Source organism: Coregonus lavaretus, assembly GCF_964263955.1.
Source record: "Coregonus lavaretus genome assembly, chromosome: 3".
Taxonomy (NCBI): domain Eukaryota; kingdom Metazoa; phylum Chordata; class Actinopteri; order Salmoniformes; family Salmonidae; genus Coregonus; species Coregonus lavaretus.
Genome location: NC_139990.1, coordinates 75,178,306 through 75,191,302, shown reverse-complemented (window position 1 = coordinate 75,191,302; position 12,997 = coordinate 75,178,306). Strand labels below are relative to the sequence as shown.

At 43.1% G+C, this 12,997-nt stretch overlaps 1 protein-coding gene across 1 annotated transcript in view; it reads left to right on the top strand.

Moving 5' to 3' along the window:
* LOC311122512 (receptor-type tyrosine-protein phosphatase U-like) overlaps nt 1-12,997 on the top strand; it is a 241,492-nt gene that overhangs the window by 223,062 nt on the left and 5,433 nt on the right. Inside the window, exon 27 of the mRNA XM_084158074.1 lies at nt 843-1,000. Coding sequence (XP_084014200.1) covers nt 843-1,000 — 158 coding nt within the window. The remainder of the gene's footprint in view (nt 1-842; nt 1,001-12,997) is intronic.

The window sequence follows — 12,997 nt, the reverse complement described above, 5'->3', positions numbered from 1 at the left end:
GTACTGTGTGTGGGTGTGTGAATGAGAAGGTGTGTTGCATCACCGTCAACCAGACTGGCACCTCCATGCGAGGCCTGTCCCTGCTGGCAGGCTGTGTGACAGGAGGTGCCCAGAACCACCCTCATAGAGTGGCATCCTCCTTCCCCCAATCTACCCCTCCTGTCATCCCTCCTCACCTACACTACCTTTACATTTACAATTTTTGTCATTTAGCAGACGCTCTTATCCAGAGCGACTTACAGTTAGTGAGTGCATATATTTTCATACTACCTCTCTCCTCCACACTGCACTGTCAAATAGCACCTCACACAACCCGGCAGGATGCAACCCACAGATAGCAGAGTGTGGGGAAATGGTGTGTTTGTCTGCGTGAAATGAGGGTGTGTGCGTGTGTGTGTGTGTGTAAGAGAGAAATAGGTCCATAGAGCATCTGAAAATCCCACTTCCATGATTGTAACTTCTCCTTGCATCCTATGTGTTTGTGTTAGTCCAATCTGCATGACTTACAGTGCATCCCTAGCTCCTTAAGTGTAGGACTGAAGGCTGTTACAGCTGTCACATGTGCCCCTGCAGCAGCAGAGTGATATTACAGCAGGTACTGGTATGGGCTATAGCTCTGAGCACACAGGGACATCTCCCTTTCACACCCCAGTTCCCAGTTTCACCAGCAGGACTAGAAATCCCACACACACTTATGGACACACATGAACGCACACAAGCAGGCAGGAACTCATGTGCACACACACACACACACACACACACACACACACACACACACACACACACACACACACACGGTGTAGTCAGGTCTCATGAGCTTCATGTTTTCTTTCTGTCCCTAGCTCCAGGAGGGCCAGCTGGTGGTGTGTCAGTTCCAGTTCCTGCGCTGGTCAGCCTACCGCGACGTGCCCGACTCCAAGAAGGCCTTCCTCAGCTTACTGGCTCACGTACACAAGTGGCAGAGGGAGTGTGGAGATGGCCGCACCATTGTCCACTGCCTGTGAGTATTCCTGGCTTTTTTATGGCGGTTTTGGAGCAGTGACTTCTTCCCTGCTGAGCGGCATTTCAGGTTGTCGATATAGGACTTGTTTTACTGTGGATATAGATACTTTTGTACCTGTTTCCTCCAGCATCTTCACAAGGTCCTTTGCTGTTGTTCTGGGATTGATTTGCACTTTTCGCACCAAAATACGTTCATCTCTATGAGCCAGAACGCGTCTCCTTCCTGAGCGGAATGACGGCTGCGTGGTCCCATGGTGTTTATATTTGCGTACTATTGTTTGTACGGATGAACGTGGTACCTTCAGGCGTTTGGAAATTGCTCCCAAGGATGAACCAGTTCTTGTGGAGGTCTACACATTTTTTTTCTGAGGTCTTGGCTGATTTCTTTTGATTTTCCCATGAGGCACTGAGTTTGAAGGTAGGCCTTGAGATACATCCACAGGTACACCTCCAATTGACTCAAATGATGTCAATTAGCCTATCAGAAGCTTCTAAAGCCATGACATAATGTTCTGGCATTTTTCAAGCTGTTTAAAGGCACAGTCAACTTATTGTATGTAAACTTCTGACCCATTGGAATTGTGATACAGTGAATTATAAGTGAAATAATCTGTCTGTAAACAATTGTTGGAAAAATTACTTGTGTCATGCACAAAGTAGATGTCCTAACTGACTTGCCAAAACGATAGTTTGTTAACAAGACATTTGTGGAGTGGTTGAAAAACTAGTTTTAATGACTCCAACCTAAGTGTATGTAAACTTCCGACTTCAACTGTATACACCTGTTCTGAAAGGCCCCAGAGTCTGCAACACTACTAAGCAAGGGGCACCACCAAGCAAGCAGCACCATGAAGACCAAGGAGCTCAGCAAACAGGTCAGGGACAAAGTTGTGGAGAAGTACAGATCAGGGTTGGGTTATAAAAAAAATATCAGAAACTTTGAGCACCATTTTAAATCCATTATTAAAAAATTGAAAGAATATGGCACCACAACAAACCTGCCAAGAGAGGGCTTCCCACCAAAACACACGGACCAGGCAAGGAGGGCATTAATCAGAGAGGCAACAAAGAGACCAAAGATAACCCTGAAGGAGCGGAGATTGGAGTATCTGTCCATAGGACCACTTTAAGCCGTACACTCCACAGAGCTGGGCTTTACGGAAGAGTGGCCAGAAAAAAGCCATTGCTTAAAGATAAAAATAAGCAAACACGTTTGGTGTTCGCCAAAAGGCATTAGGGAGACTCCACAAACATATGGAAGATGGTACTCTGGTCAGATGAGACTATAATTGAGCTTTTTACCCATCAAGGAAAACGCTATGTCTGGCGCAAACCCAACACCTCTCATCACCCCGAGAACACCATGTTTTTCATCAGCAGGGACTGGGAAATTGGTCAGAATTGAAGGAATGATGGATGGCGCTACATACAGGGAAATTCTTGAGGGAAACCTGTTTCAGTCTTCCAGAGATTTGAGACTGGGACTGAGGTTCACCTTCCAGCAGGACAATGACCCTAAGCATACTGATAAAGCAACACTCAAGTGTTTTAAGGGGAAACATTTAAATGTCTTGGAATGGCCTAGTCAAAGCCCAGACCTCAATCCAATTGAGAATCTGTGGTATGACTTAGATTGCTGTACACCAATGGAACCCATCCAACTTGAAGGAGCTGGAGCAGTTTTGCCTTGAATTATGGGCAAAAATCCCAGTGTCTAGATGTGCCAAGCTTATAGATACATACCCCAAGAGACTTGCAGCTGTAATTGCTGCAGAAGGTGGCTCTACAAAGTATTGACTTTGGGGGGGTGAATAGTTATGCACTCTCAAGTTCTTTTTTTTGGTCTCATTTCTTGTTTGTTTCACAATAAAAAATATGGTGCATCTGCAAAGTGGTAGGCATGTTGTGTAAATAATATGATACAAACCCCCCTAAAAATTCATTTTAATTCCAGGTTGTAAGGCAACAAAATAGGAAAAATGCCAAGGGGGGTGAATACTTAGCTTAGTTCATCACAGACTGGAGGTCAGCTTGGCCTTCACCTAATCAATCACCAGCAAACAACATAGCTAACACCCAATCAGAGACAGTGAAGTAGGCATTACCTGTGATAAACACCTTGTTCAGGTGTAAGAGGTGGTTTGAGCAGTAAGCATGACACAACATGGCTTCTTGGCTGCACTGCACTGTACTCTCCACCTCTCATAAGAACTCAGCTCAGGACCTGACTGAATATAGAGCTATGGAGCCTTCTGCACATTGCTGAACCACGACACGTGCACCCCCGCCACCACAGTCCAAAAACACATCACTCAGTGCTGTCACACAGCGTTACCCACGACAACCGGGAAAGAGATTATGGGGATGAAATCAATTATGGCTTAATACAGAATGTGCCGGCTCTCATGACAGTAAATACCAGGCTGCCAAACTGCTGACGCCGATTGATTACCTTAATATTGCCCGTATTGGCGGCTGTGGCGACTGGGCGCCTGCCTTCCCAGGGTGCATTTCAGGAATGAGGATGTGGCCTCGCCTCCGTTGTTTATTGATGTTGCTTTAGCTTATGATGATAACATAGACCGTCTAGCACCATGAAATGCCACACACAACATGCTTACTTCTCAATTTGTTCTCCCTTGTGATATTTCTTATCCCGTTCCTTTTATGTTATGTTAGGTGTTGTCGCTCTGATTCAGACTTTTTCGAGCGAGCAAGCAGTGTACACTAAAGCAGCATTATCAGATTGCACATGTTCAGTGCTGCTCATTCTATTTGTTCTCGATTCCCACTGAAACACATTAAGATTTTCCTACTCGGCTGTATTGAAGGGGTGGAATACTAGTCCTGCAAGTCGTCCAGCTCTTTTTCAAATTGGTTGAGGCTAAGAAATGTAGTCAGAATAATCAATGAAGCCTTAAAAACCCACTCAGATAGTAAAGAGGAAAGACGATAAGTGAGAAATGCCATGTTTTTATAGTGGTCTAGCATCAATGACAGTTACTGCCCAGTATAGTATACAAAATGTAATAACCCCTTCTCCGGGCTTCGGAGGTTCCCGCGCCATCATCCCTTACCTGGACTCCTTCCCAGGGGGATTCTGTCTCGGATTCGGCCACGGACTCGGATCCTCTACGTTCCCAGGGGGACTCTGCCTCAGACTTGGATCAGCTGTGTATGATGCAACGGCTCCTCCGTCAGCCACAAATGCGTTTTGTGGCCGGCTTGAGGCGCAATAACTGCCGCACCTCCTCTGCCATTTCACCAGCCATTATCATCGGCAGCTCTATGATGAGAAACATCTAGGTTCCTGGGGAAAAACCCTTTTCTATCCTGGAGCACCAAAACGGGACATTACTAGACTGTTTCCTACCATTCTACAACATCTGCCGGGGGCTGACAATCTCGTAGTCCATGTGGGGTCAAACGACATTAGGAGGGCTAGCATGGAACTGCTTAAACTGGATTTTAAAGAACTGATTCAAGCTCTGAAAGAGTCAGATTATCTCAGGCCCTGTACAATCGCTGGGCCACGGCAGTGAACGGTTCAGCAGGCTACTGGCATAACAGATCTAGCTAAAAGACTACTGTAGCTCTGTTGGCATAACTTTTATAGATAACTTCGACACCTTTTGGAAACAGAAGATGCCTTACAGGAATGACAGAGTCCACCCAAATCTTCTTGGTGCCTGGACCCTGTCCTCGCATTTCAAGGCCGCGTTGAGACAATGACTTATCAGTGACCCAAGCCCTGCTCAGATAATCCCTACCATTGTGTTGCTGAGCTGTCTTAGTGCTGCTGCAAATGTACATTTTCCCAGAGGTGTTGGCATTCATAATGTAAGTAACCTAATTTATGTTCCTCCAAATGCCTCTGTCAAAACAACAGCTATTCTCAGCAGAAAGCATGAACCTATGAACCTGAGTTATACTGTTAGCACTGAGACGTTTTGCCCTAGTAAGAAGCCCACTGTGAGCAGTTCACCCTGCACTATCAGCTCAAATATACATAATACTGTCATTAGTGTCATGTGTTTTTGCTAGCAACAGAAAGCATTCATATACTGGCTACATTCCTTTGATGATACAGTTGTAGCAATATATGGTTATAACATCTACAGAAGAGACAGGAATGCCAACGGAGAAGTCGCTCTGTATAAGAGCGTCTGCTAAATGATGTAAATGTAAATGTCTACCTCTGATAAGCCTCCCAGTAAAGCAATAAAAACAATCAAGAATCCCTGAAAAATTCTACAAATAGCCTACATTAACACATGTAGCCTAAGAAACAAGGTTCATGAATTCGATAACTTGCTAGCAACAGAAAGCATTCATATACTGGCTACTGCTGAAACTAATTTAGATAATTCCTTTGATGATACAGTTGTAGCAATATATGGTTATAACATCTACAGAAGAGACAGGAATGCCAACGTGAAGGTATTGCTGTTTATATTCAGAGTCATGTTCCTGTAAAGCTTAGAGAGGATCTCATGTCAAATGCTGTTGAAGTAATATGGCTACAGGTTCACCTGCCTCACCTAAAGCCTATTCTTGTGGGAGGTTTCTATAAACCACCAAGTGCTAACAGTCAGTATCTGGATAACATGTGTGAAATGCTTGATAATGTATGTGATATCAATAGAGACGTATACTTTCAGAATATTGACTGGCTTTCATCAGGCTGCCCACTCAAGAGAAAGCTTCAAATTATAACTAGTGCATGCAACCTGGTTCAGGTTATCAATCAACCTACCAGGTTAGTTACAAACAGTACAGGAATGAAATCATCAACAAGTATTGATAATATCTTTACTAATGCTGCAAAAATGTGTTTGAAAGCAGTATCCAAATCAATCGGATGTAGTGATCACAATATAGTAGCCATATCTAGGAAAACCAAAGTTCCAAAGGCATGGCCTAATATTGTGTATAAGAGGTCATACAATAAGTTTTGTAGTGATTCCTATGTTGTTGATGTGAAGAATATTTGTTGGTCTGTGGTGTGTAATGAGGAGCAACCAGACGCTGCACTTGACACATTTATGAAATTGCTTATCCCAGTTACTAATAAGCATGCATCCATTAAGAAAATGACTGTAAAACCTGTTAAATCCCCATAGATTGATGAGGAATTGAAAAATGTTATGGTTGAGAGGAATGAGGCAAAAGAGATGGCAAATGGGTCTGGCTGTACAACCGATTGGCAAACGTACTGCAAATTGAGAAATCATGTGACTAAACTGAATAAAAAAAATACACTATGAAACAAATATAAATGACATCAAGAATGATAGTAAAAAGCTTTGGAGCACCTTAAATTAAATTTTGGGCAAAAAGGCAAACTCTGCATCATTAATTGAATCAGATGGCTCATTCATCACAAAAAAAGTTTGTGGTCATACGCATATCCTTAAAAACATAGTTGCTAGGCTAATAAAGAAAACTAGTATAGAAGAAGATGGCCCGCACACTGTTAAAGCTCCCAATTCACCGCTTTATTAACAACATTTTGATCCGAAGCGGATCTTCGTAAGGTCAAACAAACTGAGTGCTCACATCCCAAAATATACACATTTCACCTCACATGACCATATCGGACATGACGCATGGTAGGTGCAAGAAACATTTGTGTATCTCTAATAATTGAATAACAATGTAGTGGGTACATGTTGTGGTTCCAGAAAATAATATATATTTACAAAATCACCAAGTGGGTAACCTGGAAGGCAAGACAAATCAAAGTAAAGTGACATATTAATGTAAGAAATGGTCTGATATCAAACTCTTGGTTCAGACCTCTAGGAGACATGGTACACAAACGGCGAATCCAATACAATTCTCTTCTCAATAATACATTTTACATTTTAGTCATTTAGCAGACGCTCTTATCCAGAGCGACTTACAGGAGCAATTAGGGTTAAGTGCCTTGCTCAAGGGCACATTTACGTCATTTAGCAGACGCTCTAGACCAGAGCGTCTCACAAATTGATGCATTCACCCTATAGCCAGTGGGATAACCACTACACAATTTTTTTTTTTATTTTTTTAAAAAAAAATTTGGGGGGGGGGGGGGGGGGGGGGTAGAAGGATTACTTTATCCTATCCCAGGTATTCCTTAAAGAGGTGGGGTTTCAAATGTCTCCGGAAGGTGGTGAGCGACTCCGCTGTGTGTGTGGGGGGGGTAGAAGGATTGCTTTATCCTATTCCAGGTATTCCTTAAAGAGGTGGGGTTTCAAATGTCTGCGGAAGGTGGTGAGTGACTCCGCTGTCCTGGCGTTGTGAGGGAGCTTGTTCCACCATTGGGGTGCCAGAGCAGCGAACAGTTTTGACTGGGCTGAGCGGGAACTATGCTTCCGCAGAGGAAGGGGAGCCAGCAGGCCAGAGGTGGATGAACGCAATGCCCTCGTTTGGGTGTAGGGACTGATCAGAGCCCGAAGGTACAGAGGTGCCGTTCCCCTCGCTGCTCCAAAGGCAAGCACCATGGTCTTGTAACGGATGCGAGCTTCAACTGGAAGCCAGTGGAGTGTGCGGAGGAGGGGGGTGACGTGAGAGAACTTGGGAAGGTTGAACACCAGACGGGCTGCGGCATTATCATTCATCATAAAACCCACTAATATTGCCAACTACTTTAATGCTTTTTTCATTGACAAGATTAGCAAACTTAGGAATGACATGCCAGCAACAAACACTGACACTACATATCCATGTATATCTGACCAAATTATGAAAGACAAGCATTGTAATTTTGAATTCCGTAAAGTAAGTGTGGAAGAGGTGAAAAAATTATTATCAACAATGACAAGCCACCGGGGTCTGACAAATTGGATGGAACATTTCTGAGGATAATAGCGGACGATATTGCCACTCCTATTTGTCATATCTTCAATTTAAGCCTACTAGAAAGTGTGTGCCCTCAGGCCTGGAGGGAAGCAAAAGTTATTACCCTACCTAAGAATAGTAAGGCCCCCTTAACTGGCTAAATAGACGATCAATCAGCCTGTTACCAGCCCTTAGTAAACTTTTGGAAAGAATTGTGTTTGACCAGATAAAATGCTATTTTACAGTAAACAAATTAACAACAGATTTTCAGCACGCTTATAGGGAAGGACATTCAACAAGCACAGCACTAACACAAATGACTAAAGATTGGCTGAGAGAAATTGATGAGAAAAAGATTGTGGGGGCTGTTTTGTTAGACTTCAGTGTGGCTTTTGATATTATCGATCATAGTCTGTTGCTGGAAAAACGTATGTGTTATGGCTTTACACCCCCTGCTATATTGTGGATAAAGAGTTAACTGTCTAACAGAACACAGAAGGTGTTATTTAATGGAAGCCTCTCCAACAAAATCCAGGTAGAATCAGGAATTCCCCAGGGCAGCTGTCTAGGCCCCTTACTTTTTTTCAATCTTTACTAACGACATGCCACTGGCTTTGAGTAAAGTAGTCCTAAATATTTCCAAAACTAAAAGCATTGTATTTGGGACAAATAATTTACTAAACCCTAAACCTCAACTAAATCTTGTAATGAATAATGTGGAAATTGAGCAAGTTGAGGAGACTAAATTGCTTGGAGTAACCCTGGATTGTAAACTGTCATGGTCAAAACATATTGATACAACAGTAGCTAGGATGGGGTGAAGTCTGTCTATAATAAAGCGCTGCTCTGCATTCTTAACAGCACTATCAACAAGGCAGGTCCTACAGGCCCTAGTTTTGTTGCACCTGGACTACTGTTCAGTCGTGTGGTCAGGTGCCACAAAGAGGGACTTAGGAAAATTGCAATTGGCTCAGAACAGGGCAGCACGGCTGGCCCTTGAATGTACACAGAGAGCTAACAATAATAATATGCATGTCAATCTCTCCTGGCTCAAAGTGGAGGAGAGATTGACTTCATCACTACTTGTATTTGTGAGAGGTATTGACATGTTGAATGCAACGAGCTGTCTGTTTGAACTACTGGCGCACAGCTCGAACACCCATGCATACCCCACAAGACATGCCACCAGAGGTCTCTTCCCAGTCCCCAAGTCAAGAACAGACTATGGGAGATGGACAGTACTACATAGAGCCATGACTACGTGGAACTTTTCCACATCAAGTAACTCATGCCAGCAGTAAAATTTGATTTAAAAAACAGATAAAAATACACCTTATGGAACAGCGGGGACTGTGAAGCAACACAAACATAGACACATGCATACAAACACACGATAACATACGCACTATACACACATGTACACATGGATTATGTGTTACAGATATGTGGTAGTATAGTAGCGGTCTGAAGGCACACTCTTAATATGATGTGAAATCTGTTATGAATGTATTGTAATGTTTTTAATATGTATAACTGCCTTAATTTTGCTGGACCCCAGGAAGAGGCAGCAGCTAATGGGGATCCATAATAAATACAAATACAAATATTGACAGGCATGCGCCCATAAAGAAACTAACTGTTAGAAATGCCAAATCCCCATGGATAGATGATTAATTGAAAAACTGTATGGCTCAGAGGGATGAGGCTAATGGAATGGCAAATAAGTCTGGCAACAGCAGATTGGCAAACATACAGTAAATTGAGAACTCACGTAACTAAACTAAACAAAATGAAGAAGAAACTATACTATGGATCAAAGGTAAATGATATGAAGAATGATAGTAAAAAGCTCTGGAGTACCTTAAATGAAATTCTAGGCTGCTAAATTAAGCTAACTCATCTCCATCCTTCATTGAGGCTGATGGCTCATTCATAACAGTATCAACCAGGTTGGCACCCGGAAGGACTCTGACATCGTTCACGCTGCTCGTTCAGTGGGTAAGCGAATGCTCCTACCACTGTCTCTCCCAAGCATCTTTGACCAGTGTTTTGGCTTGCTGTATCCACAGCACTAATGTGCGAGTTGGTAATCTCCCGCTCATTTAGTAAAGTGCAGCCAGGATCCATACAGTGAGCAAGTTGTCCGCTTTCTCTCTGTTTATCATAGTGATTTTTTAATTATTTTTATTTTATCTTTATTTAACTAGGCATGTCAGTTAAGAACAAATTCTTATTTACAATGATGGCCTACACCGGCCAAACCCGGACGACGCTGGGCCAGTTGTGCGACACCCTATGGGACTCCCAATCACGGTCGGTTGTGATACAGCCTGGAATCGAACCAGGGGGTCTGTAGTGACGCCTCAAGCACTGAGAAGCAGTGCCTTAGACCGCTGCGCCACTCGGGAGCCCATGTGCATGTGTGATCAAGTGTGTGTTGCTTGTGTGTGTTTGCCATTTCACTGGCGGAGCTTGTTTTCGGGATGCAGGGTGTGGGTTGTGTTTGCGAACTCATTTTAGCTCACAACAAGCTTGTAGCATGGCTAATACTAGACAGAAAAATGCTGCAAAGCTCAATGCAGAAGAGGAATATGTCTCACGCACTACACTCCATGAACTACTTGATCAACAAAAAGAGTTCTATAAAGATCTAATAGATCTGCTGGAAAATAACTTTAAGTCCTTCCTGCAACTCTTTATGGATTCTACCAACAAAAGGGTTGATGATCTGTTTAAGGATGTAATGGAATTTAAACACAGTTTGGAATTTACGCAGTCGGAGGTGGAGGAGCTAAAAGGCACGAATATCACCAGCTAGACTGCATTCAAAACCATGTCTGAGGATTTCGCAATTTTCCAAACAATACTTGAGAAGCACTCTTCCAAAGGAGACTACCGTGAAAACCAATCGAGGGGCAATAACATTTTCATCGATGGAATTGAGGACCTAAAGACTAAAACTTGGCGTGACACAGAAGTCAAGGCCAAGAAACCAGTCAGTTAGGATCACCACTTTATTTTAAGAATGTGAAATGTCAGAATAATAGTAGAGAGAATGATTTATTTTTGCTCAAAATTGTCAAAGACTCCAGCCACCCTAGTCATAGACTGTTCTCTCTGCTACCGCACGGCAAGCGGTACCGGAGTGCCAAGTCTAGGTCCAAAAGACTTCTCAACAGCTTCTACCCCCAAGCCATAAGACCACTGCCCCCCCACCCCATCCTTTTTACGCTGCTGCTACTCTGTTAAGTATTTATGCATAGTCACTTTAACTCTACCCACATGTACATATTACCTCAACTACCTCAACTAGCCGGTGCCCCCGCACATTGACTCTGCAACGGTACCCCCCTGTATATATAGCCTCCCTACTGTCACTTTATTTTACTGTATATATAGCCTCCCTACTGTCACTTTATTTTACTTCTGCTCTTTTTCTCTCAACACTTTTTTTGTTGTTGTTTTATTCTAACTTTTTTTGTTTAAAATAAATGCACTGTTGGTTAAGGGCTGTAAGTAAGCATTTCACTGTAATGTCTGCACCTGTTGTATTCGGCGCATGTGACCAATAAAATTTGATTTGATTTGATTTGATTTGATTTCAGGTTTTATTTCTTTCATCACATTCCCAGTGGGTCAGAAGTTTACATACACTCAATTAGTATTTGGTAGCATTGCCTTTAAATTGTTTAACTTGGGTCAAACGTTTCGGGTAGCCTTCCACAAGCTTCCCACAATAAGTTGGGTGAATTTTGGCCCATTCCTCCTGACAGAGCTGGTGTAACTGAGTCATGTTTGAAGGCCTCCTTGCTCGCACACGCTTTTTCAGTTCTGCCCACAAATGTTCTATAGGATTGATGTCAGGGCTTTGTGATGGCCACTCCAATACCTTGACTTTGTTGTCCTTAAGCCATTTAGCCACAACTTTGGAAGTATGCTTGGAGTCATTGTCCATTTGGAAGACCCATTTGCGACCAAGCTTTAACTTCCTGACTGATGTCTTGAGATGTTGCTTCAATATATCCACATAATTATCCTTCCTCATGATACCATCTATGTTGTGAAGTGCACCAGTCCTTCCTGCAGCAAAGCACCCCCACAGCATGATGCTGCCACCCCCGTGCTTCACGGTTGGGATGGTGTTCTTCGGCATGCAAGCATCCCCCTTTTTCCTCCAAACATAACGATGGTCAATATGGCCAAACAGTTCTATTTTTGTTTCATCAGACCAGAGGACATTTCTCCAAAAAGTACGATCTTTGTCCCCATGTGCAGTTGCAAACCGTAGTCTGACTTTTTTTATGGTGGTTTTGGAGCAATGGCTTCTTCCTTGCTGAGCGGCCTTTCAGGTTATGTCGATAAAGGACTAGTTTTACTTTGGATATAGATACTTTTGTACCTGTTTCGTCCAGCATCTTCACAAGTTCCTTTGCTGTTGTTCTGGGATTGATTTGCACTTTTTGCACCAAAGTACGTTCATCTCTAGGAGACAGAACGCATCTCCTTCCTGAGCAGTATGATGGCTGCGTGGTCCCATTGTCACGGTCGTCGACAGATGAAGCGGACCAAGGCGCAGCGTGATAAGCGTACATTCTTTATTGCCGTACTGCACACAAAACAAAACAACAAACCAAATGATACGTGAAGTCCTAGGTTATACACAAAACCCTACGGAACAAGATCCCACAAAATACTAGTGCCAAACAGGCTGCCTAAGTATGGTCCCCAATCAGAGACAACGAGCTACAGCTGTCTCTGATTGGGAACCAGCCTGGCCAACATAGATATAAACGATCTAGAACAAAAGCATAGAAAATGTAACAGAAACTCCACACCCTGGCTCAACATTTAAGAGTCCCCTGAGCCAGGGCGTGACACCCATGGTGTTTACACTTGCGTACTATTGTTTGTACAGATGAACGTGGTACCTTCAGGCGTTTGGAAATTGCTCCCAAGGATGAACCAGACTTGTGTAGGTCTACAATGTTTTTTCTGAGGTCTTGGCTGATTTCTTTGGATTTTCCCATGATGTCAAGCAAAGAGGCACTGAGTTTGAAGGTAGGCCTTGAAATACATCCACAGGTACACGTCCAATTGACTCAAATTATGTCAAGAAGCTTCTAAAGCCATGACATACTTTTCTGGATTTTTCCAAGCTGTTTAAAGGCACAGT